General features: G+C 54.1%; 1 protein-coding gene across 1 annotated transcript in view; it reads left to right on the top strand.

Annotated features, from left to right (window-relative positions):
* per2 (period circadian clock 2) overlaps positions 1 to 8087 on the top strand; it is a 17080-nt gene extending 8993 nt beyond the window's left edge. The window contains 21 exon segments of the mRNA XM_057057922.1: positions 1 to 41; positions 285 to 406; positions 472 to 673; positions 827 to 878; positions 1251 to 1393; positions 1477 to 1555; positions 1653 to 1759; positions 1866 to 2019; positions 2098 to 2209; positions 2335 to 2478; positions 2556 to 2643; positions 2719 to 2899; positions 2984 to 3108; positions 3326 to 3526; positions 3716 to 3988; positions 4169 to 5070; positions 5405 to 5512; positions 5890 to 6100; positions 6209 to 6416; positions 6788 to 6938; positions 7018 to 8087. The exon segment at positions 1 to 41 is cut by the window's left edge and continues 114 nt beyond it. Of these exon segments, the coding sequence (XP_056913902.1) occupies positions 1 to 41; positions 285 to 406; positions 472 to 673; positions 827 to 878; positions 1251 to 1393; positions 1477 to 1555; positions 1653 to 1759; positions 1866 to 2019; positions 2098 to 2209; positions 2335 to 2478; positions 2556 to 2643; positions 2719 to 2899; positions 2984 to 3108; positions 3326 to 3526; positions 3716 to 3988; positions 4169 to 5070; positions 5405 to 5512; positions 5890 to 6100; positions 6209 to 6416; positions 6788 to 6938; positions 7018 to 7221 (3808 nt within the window). The 3' untranslated portion in view covers positions 7222 to 8087.
* The last annotated feature ends 680 nt before the right edge of the window (positions 8088 to 8767 follow it).

The following is an 8767-nucleotide window of genomic DNA, read 5'->3' as shown; positions in this document are numbered from 1 at the left end:
CACCCTGAAGTACGCGCTGCGCTGCGTGAAACAGGTGGAAGGTAAAGTGTTGCCTTTTCAGTCTGCTCTATTCTGGCCTTTGTTGCCTGTCCTAACTGGTCGTGTTTGTGACTCCCAGTGGGGGGGCGTATGAGCCCAAGCTCCAGGTTCCTTCCTGTTGAAAGGAGGCGTTTACTTGCTAATGTTGCTTGATCATGTCAGTGAAGTTTAATGTTCTCAGGAGAACACCAGGCCCTTGTTTTACATTATTGCTGTGGGTGAGAATCTTCTTCCTGTTCCTCCAGCTAATGAGGAGTATTTCCAGCTGCAGCGCATCAACGACAGCCAGCCTTCGGGCCTGGACGTGTCCTCCTACACGATAGAAGAGATCGACAGCATCACTTCGGAATACACCCTCAAGAACAACGTGAGCCGCGTCCCTCCTTGCGTTCACGCGCCCCGGCACAGTTGCTGAAGCGTCTGTGTCTGCAGGACATCTTTGCGGTGGCCGTGTCCCTCGGCACAGGCAGGATCGTGTACATCTCCGACCAGGCCGCGTCCATACTCAACTGCAGAAGAGACGTCTTCAAGAACACCAAGTTCGTGGAGTTCCTGGCGCCGCAGGACGTCAGCGTGTTCTACAGCTTCACCACGCCCTACCGGCTGCCCTCCTGGAGCATGTCCACCGGAGCAGGTAGGTGCTGCTCTCACCGCTCATCTTCTTGAGTTCACCAGTGTCGACCTGATTTTTGATGGGGTTAATTCAGCCGGAGCCAAGCCCCCGTTTGCTCCCGCCGGGCAGGATTGCGGAGCTTTTGAATTCAAACATTTCGTTTTCCTGTTTCAGAGTCGTCACCGTCCGACTGCGTGCAGGAGAAGTCCTTCTTCTGCCGTATCAGGTGGGTGTTGTTCGGTGGGGGACCATCTGCCACCTGTTTATAGTCTCTATTCATGCTTTCTTTTCCACTCTTTGTGATTATGAATGAGCCTGTGACATCATTCTCTTCCCATTCATCTGACACCTTTTCCAGCTCTCTGTTATACACAAAAGCAGCCCCGCTGACGCACGCTGTAAAATTAGCTATCTACTCCAGATACATTAAACATTGAGATGAATAAAAAACCAACAAGACAGAAATCTGCACAATATTGAATCGGCTTCCTCTCGGGAAGAGAAGGGCAGTAGCGCCCCCTCGTGGTGAGCTGGAAAAGGGTAAAATCACACAAACTTGTGCAGTTTGAGTCAAGTTGTTTTTAACTTGAATTCCCAGTGGTGGTAAGGAGTGCCGGGGGGACCTGCAGTATTATCCCTTCCGCATGACGCCCTACCTGATGAAAGTCCAAGACACCGTCCACGCTGAAGACCAGTTCTGCTGCCTCCTGTTGGCCGAACGAGTTCACTCCGGTTATGATGGTAAAAATAAAAACCTGCAAAAAAAAACCAGCCTGCAAATATATAAAGGATGAAGCTAAAAAAAATCTTGTCTTTTCTACCAGCCCCCAGAATTCCGACCGACAAGCGCATCTTCACCACCACCCACACTCCAAGTTGTGTGTTTCAGGATGTGGATGAGAGGTTAGCCGCGCTCTGCCACAGGCTTTTCCATACTTAGCCAAACGGGGACGTGGAGAGAACTAACAAAGTGTTTGTCCCCGTTACTGGTTCCCTTCAGGGCGGTTCCTCTCCTCGGGTATCTCCCCCAGGACCTGATCGGCACGACCGTTCTCCTTCACCTGCATCCCAACGACCGAGCCGTCATGTTGGGGATCCACCGAAAGAGTGAGTGACCGTAACCTCTGCCCCCAGCGTGACCCGCGTCCTGACCCGCGTCCTGACCCGCGTCCTGACCCGCGTCCTGACCCGCCTTGAACTGTTTCCTCCACAGTCCTCCACTACGCCGGCCAACCCTTCGACCACTCATCCATCCGCTTCTGCGCACGGAACGGAGAATACATCATACTTGACACCAGCTGGTCCAGTTTTGTCAACCCGTGGAGCCGCAAGGTCTCCTTTGTTATTGGGAGGCACAAAGTTCGTATGTGAGTGTTGGAGATGGAATCTGGTCTAGTCTGACAAACGAGCCACCTCCCAACACAGAAACCTTTTCTATCAATCAGGGGCCCCGTGAATGAAGATGTTTTTGTGGCCCCGACCTCTGCGGCCGAGGTGAAGACGGTGGACTCCGACATTCAGGAGGTCACTGAGCAGATCCACCGGCTGCTCCTGCAGGTGAGCACATGGGGATCATAGTGGGGGGGGGGCAACGGCAGCGATGGCGTGAGTCTCAGGAGCAAACGAGGAGCGCCCGAGTGACATTCAGGAGTTTAAGCCCTCCCTCTTTCTTCTGTGATCAGCCAGTTCACACCAGCGGGTCCAGCGGCTACAGCAGCCTCCCCAGAACCGACCACATCTTCAGCATGACCTCCTCGAGTGAGGACAACTGCTGCGGCGACAAGATGGCGGAGCAGGAGGAGGAAACGTGCAGCAAGAGCAGACCTGTAAGTGATCGATCCACGTGGTGTCACTATTGATTGAAAAACTCCGTTCTCTGAACGTGGGATTCTTCTCTCACCAGCGCACCTTTCAGGAAATCTGTAAGGGAGTTCATCTTCAGAAGAACCAAGAGCAGCAGGCAAACAAGGCAGACAACAAGAAGAACAGCAGTAAGATCAGCTCAGAACAGCACCTGGGTGCCGTCGCTGAGACGCCTCCATGTTCTAACCACTGTCCCCCCCCAGTAGAGGCGGCAGAGAGGAGTCCTGCAGTGGTGCGGCCCAAAGACTCGGCAGCTCTCCTAAACCCCAGGGAGCCCGGGGCCGCCGTGGAGGAGAGCAGGCCCTCCTCTTTCCAGGAGATGACCTTCAACGAGCAAACCATCTACTCCTACCAGCAGATCAGCTGTCTGGACAGTGTTGTCAGGTGATGTGACGCCAAAGCTTCAGGAGGAGGTCCTCCTGTTGTTGGGAGCAGCTCCCCTCATCGTTGTGGTGTGCTGGTTCTCAGGTACTTGGAGAGCTGCAGTGTTCCCATCAGCATGAAGAGGAGGTGCCGGTCTTCCTCGAACACCACGTCTTCTAACTCGGATGACTGCAAACAGAAAGGCTCCGGTCAGGTGCAGGTGTCAGCAGGTGCGTTTCCCTCCCTCTGCTCCCCCCACCAACGCCACAGTTACTTAGTATCAGCTCATCTCACGATACAGTTCAGGGACAAACTCAGCTGCAGGACCTTGGTGCTCAGCATCTTGCTGAAGAACCCTTTGACCTGCCGCAGGGTCCTGACAGCTAACCCAGGGCCACTGGAGCGACTACTCTAGCACCACAATCTCTTGTGTGTTCTCTTTGGCAGCACCCGCCATGCCGAAGGACCAGTCTGGTCTCTCACCTTTGGACGTTCCAGACAAAAAGTCCGGTGACGCAGCGGTAGTGGGGACCTCACTGCCTCTTCCTGTCCCTAACAAACCGGAAAGTGTGGTCTCCATAACCAGCCAGTGTAGCTACAGTAGCACAATAGTGCATGTTGGTGACAAGAAACCTCAACCAGATTCAGGTACATTGTGGTGGAGAAAAACCCGATTTCTTCTCTTGTTGCTCTTATTGTTCATCCAGCTGATAAAGCTGCAGCCTTTCAGCTAATGGGCAGCTGGTGTCTGAGCCAGGACAGGTTCTGTTTGCAGTTCTAGACTCGGAGCGGAGACGGGACAACCCCTTAACAACACGTAACCCTTCATCCACACAGAGATCATAGAGGACACACCAGGAACGGGAGAGACGATGGAATCTGGCCAGAGCTCCTGCGCTCCTCCTCCTTTGGCCGTATCGCCTCCCAGCCAGGAGAGGGAGGCCTACAAGAAACTGGGACTGACCAAGCAGGTTCTGGCCGCCCACACGCAGAAGGAGGAACAGGCCTTCCTGTACCGCTTCAGGAAGCTGCGTGGACTGTCCCTCAAGGCCAACTGCTCTCCGGTATCCATGTACCTGGAGAGGCAGCGGGAACAGATCAACAGTAACGGTAGGTCTGAGGAACGGTCACAACTAGCAACGATAGCCAGAGGTTACCAAGGTTACCGTGCTTCTAGTTTCAGTCCTCCAGTCACATGGTTCTGTAAGCACCGATGCGGTTTTCTTTCCAAGGATGCTGATGTCATCACAGTGACTATGACCTGGTATCGATATTCCTTTTCACCCCCAGCTGCTCCCACCGCTGGCTCCTGCAAGCCGGGGGCCAGACCCACCGGCCGGCGCGGAACCAGACTTAAGAAGACAAAGTCGAAGCGAGCCAAGCAGATGGAGTCCTCGGACAGCACGGCGTCCCAATGCAGACAGCAGCAGCAGCTGCCTCGTCTGAACCAGGGTCTCAATGTCACCTCGTGGTCTGCTTCTGACACCTCCCAGTCCGCCTTCCCCCTGGCCTACCCCTCCATGATTCAAGGATTCCCCCTGCAGGTGTACCCCAGCACCGGTTCTGCAGCTCCCGCCACAGACGCTACCTTGCTGGGCTGCAGCAGCAACAACCAGGCCTCTCAGACCCTCGCAGGCCCTTCGTCCATCCAGCCAGCTCCATTCCCCCCCCCCATGCTCACGCCGATTGTTGCTTTAGTGCTGCCTGACTACCTGTATCCTCCTCTGGCCAGCAGGATGGCCCCCCCTCCGCCGGTCTACCACCCCCCAGACGCCCCTGGCTTCCCCGCCCAGATGCATCCCTTTTCTCCGAATGCCTTCTTGGGCCAGTTTTCATTCTCGGCTGCGCCTCCGCTGAGTGTCCAGAACCCCTTCAGCTCCCAGCACCGTTTCCCATCTCAAGCCAGCTTCCTGACGCCGTCCGTCTGCTTCCCACCATCCACGGAAACGCCGAAGGCCCCCGCGGAGGGCCAGTCTCGCTCCACCACGCCACAGTATGGAGGATGTGGAGGCCCAACATCTCCGCCCATCTTCCACTCCAGCTGCAGCTCCCCCCTCAACCTCCTGGAGCTGGAGCTGTCTGTGGACAGGCAGGACAGCACAGCGCTCCCTCCTGGAGGACAAGGGACTAGCATGGCCGAGAGGGAGAAAGGAGCAGGCGGTATCCAGGCCAACGACAGGGAGCCAAAGCAGGTAACCACGCCCCCCCCCCTCCCTGCAAATATCACCATTACTTTTAACTTTCATATTTAGAAAGGCTGTAGAATGTGAAGTCCTCCCTGAGCAATTCGGTTGGTTTGAACTCTCTGAGGCTGATGTTCGGGTCAGCCCAGCTTGGCCCCCCTTGGCTGTTCGGGGTCCCACGCCATCGGCCCCCGATTCCCCACATTATCAACTGTTCAGCTGCAGCCGTTTTTGTTGCTTATCTTGCCTATGCTTTGTTTAGAGTCCAAAAAGTCTGGACTCGTCCAGTGATGTGTGGCCTGGGGTGTTAACACATGATGTTATTATCCCTTACACCCTATAGCCATCTCTCAGTCTCCTTGGTCCACCAGGACCCTTGTATTGCGAGGACACGTCCTGTGTCTGTGAGCATTTGTCTTGGGATAAAGTGTTCTCATTGCTGAGAAAAGAGGTAGGCGAATCATCGGCCCTCTCCAAACCCATTCCTCATGATTCCATATGTCAGTTCTAACTGTTTCACTCATTTTCCTTCTGAATTCTGCTCTAGACAGCTGTGTTTAACGCCGCCCATCTTAGTTGTGTAGCAGTGCTAATCATTCTGCTAAACCGGGTGTTTGCTCAGGTGTCTCCATGGCCGTGGCAGGAATGTTCCCTTTTAGACGCTCCCCACCACAGCACCAAGCTAATGATAACATGTTGTTGCTGGTCATGGTCACGATGGGCGCGCACGGCGCCCAGCTCCTCGCAGCAGCACATTCCCGCATCCGATCCCGAGTTCTTTCCATTGACTGTGTTAATAGAACCTCGTTAATGTTTGTGTTCCCACAGGCGAGTTCGCGCGGCGACGGGAACAACAGTGACATCAACACTCTGTCCAGCGACATGTTGGACATTATTCTCCACGAGGATTCTTGTTCGGCCACCTCGGGATCGATGGGCTCGGGGTCCAACGGCTGTGGAACGTCAGCCAGTGGAACCTCCAACAGCGGAACGTCCAAGAGCAGAGAATCAGCCAGTGGAACCTCTGGCAGTGGAACAGGTTCAGGAGCTTTTACCTTCTCACCCTAAACACGAGTTGTAGTAGAAATGTGCCTCTTGGGTGAGTCCGTCCACCAGAATGATGGCAGCAGTTTCTCATATCCTTCAGGAAGCAACAACAGTAGCAGCTACTTTGGCAGCGTGGACTCATCCCAGAACAGCCAGAAGGTCACCAGTCACTTGAGCAGCAGCGAGGGAAGAGCCGTGGAGATGGATCAGAGCCCACAGTCCATCACGTATGCACTGCAGGACCCTCTGTGGCTGCCCTCGGCCAACACAGATGAAAAGTTAATGATGACCTATCAGCTGCCCTCACGGTGAGTCGCACAGTGGGCCTGCACGTGGTTAAGCAACTTAGCTTTTCTGACAGTGGGCTCATCTACTTCTGATAACAAGCCAAAGTCATCAAGAGTTTCTCATGTTTTTGACTTTTAAGAACGTGAGTCTGCAGTTGTGTTGTGTCACCGCTAGATGGCACTCGGGTGTAGTCGTCCTGGTGTGTGGAATGATGAGAAACTAGCTACCCAGCACTGTAGGCTCCACACTTACTGAAAAACACCAAACTAGAAAGTTGTTTTAGCAACTTGGTGCTCAGGAGCTTTCCGCTGCTCCATAAGCCCACGATTTAATGGCTAGATGGTTTAAATGCCGACATGTGACCTTAGAATGTGCCTGTCTGGATCTGCAGGGACATCCAGAGAATGCTGAAAGAGGACAGAGACAAGCTGGTGCAGCTGCAGAAGAACCAGCCATGTTTCTCAGAACAGCAGAAGAAGGAGCTGGTGGAGGTCCATTCCTGGATCAAGAAGGGAGTTCTGCCCGAGGCGATTGACAACAAGGTAGACTGAGTCACTTCTTTTTATATGGACTCCTTCATACCATGAAACCTTCATACCACGTGCCTTCTGGGCTGTCCAGGGCTGTTCCTGCTGCGATGGAAGCTTGGAGGCGGCGGTGACTGAGGTGGCGGAGAATCAGCCAGACCTGGACACCCTGGATGCGGAGACGTGGAGCAGCGGCTGCCAGCGGAGGCCCGGAGAGGATCCCACCAACGCTGCTGTCATTTCCTGCCACGTCACATCTGCTGCCTCCAACACACAGACACAAGCAGCAAGGCAATAAACCACTGAAGCCTCAGAGAACGGCGCCGCCAGCGTCACATCCGGGGCCGGCTGCTCCGCACGCTCCTCGTCTTTGTCACGTTTTACTGATGGCGGGCTCGGTGAGAACGCCTCTTTGCTCACTGTCCTGCTGCACCGGCTGAGGCGGAGCTCCTGCGGGAGCCCCCCAGGAGCTCCGCAGACCCAGGAGGACAGTAGACGTCCCACAACAGGCTGCCGTTGGACCTCTGTTGCTCCTCCCCTGTCGTTAGGAGGCCTGGGCGAGGTGGAACGCCATGAAATGATTCTAAACTGCACTGAGAAAAACACATCTGATGCAAATCATAAGCTATTTTTAATCAGCGGCCCGACGGCTTTGTGCCGCGCTGCCACTTCTGCTGCTCCGTCTTCGTCTCTGTGGTTTTACAGATGCTTCTTTTTATTTATATTTCCACGCAAGTGCGAATATTTGGTTTGTCCGTTGTTGTACGGGGATTTTGCCTCTTTTTCTGGAGCTGAAAAGGAAAATGGGCTGTGGGCAGGACCAAGAATGTGTGTTTATCGTGCATCATCATCATCATCACTCGGTGAGGGTGAAGACGAATGGTGGCGTCTCAGGTGAAAGTGCCAGTTGCAGCACATGTGGCCACGTCAGAGGTCAGAGGTCAGAGGTGAAGGTCTTGCACACTGTCGCAGGGACGATGGAGGACTTGGAAGTTCTCAGCATCACCACAATCCTGACTCGGATCTTTGAGCAGAAGATTCTCACAATGCACCTTTGATTTTTAGTTTCTTTCCCCTAAAGTGATTTTTTTTTAGATTTAAATGGTGGATTTTCTGTTGTAATTGGTTTATTTTTCTCTAATAAAATGTTCCAGATTTTGGTGATTTTGCCTTTATTCCTGTGGGATCTTATGAAATGTCTGTTTCTGTGAGTGAACTGAAGCTCCACGAACGAAGAGGATCACACGCCGGGATCGGTCGGGATCGCCTCCGCTGTGGGCTGCAGCCCGGCCGGATCAAAGCGGCCCTGTCCTCGTCCCTCCCCCACCCCCGCCTTCACACCTCAACCAGGGCAACAACCCCCCCCTCCCCCCCGCGGGGCTCGTCTGCACCTCCAGACACCCGCAGGTCGCCGGTCTGACCCTAACAGAGGAGTAGACGAATGTTTCCAGCTGTTAGTCAAATTTTAAGGGAAGCATTAAAAAGAAACAAATATTTGGTGCTTTAGAAAGTACAGAATGTCACATCAAGAGGTAATGTGGTTTCCTGTGTTGCTGTGCAGCGATGCGTTATTGGACCAGCTCATTCTTCTTGTTATTATTGGGTTCCTGCTGTAGGTGGAGCTCTCTAAAGCTGCTGCTTCTGAACTCCACTGAGGCTCGTTGTCAGCCAATGCTAATCCCAGCGTGCTGGTCACAGACGCCTGGCGGAGGTGGCTGAGCACCGGGGCCTCTTTTCTTATTCATCTGCCGTTGGGGGCCCGACTGTGTGGAGGCAAGGCTGCGTCTGCTGCTCTCACCAGGAGCTCCGGGGGCCCGTCTGACACAAGCACTCCTAGCATGATT

This window comes from Takifugu flavidus, chromosome 15, assembly GCF_003711565.1.
Source record: "Takifugu flavidus isolate HTHZ2018 chromosome 15, ASM371156v2, whole genome shotgun sequence".
NCBI lineage: Eukaryota > Metazoa > Chordata > Actinopteri > Tetraodontiformes > Tetraodontidae > Takifugu > Takifugu flavidus.
This window is presented reverse-complemented; position numbering and strand designations above follow the sequence as displayed.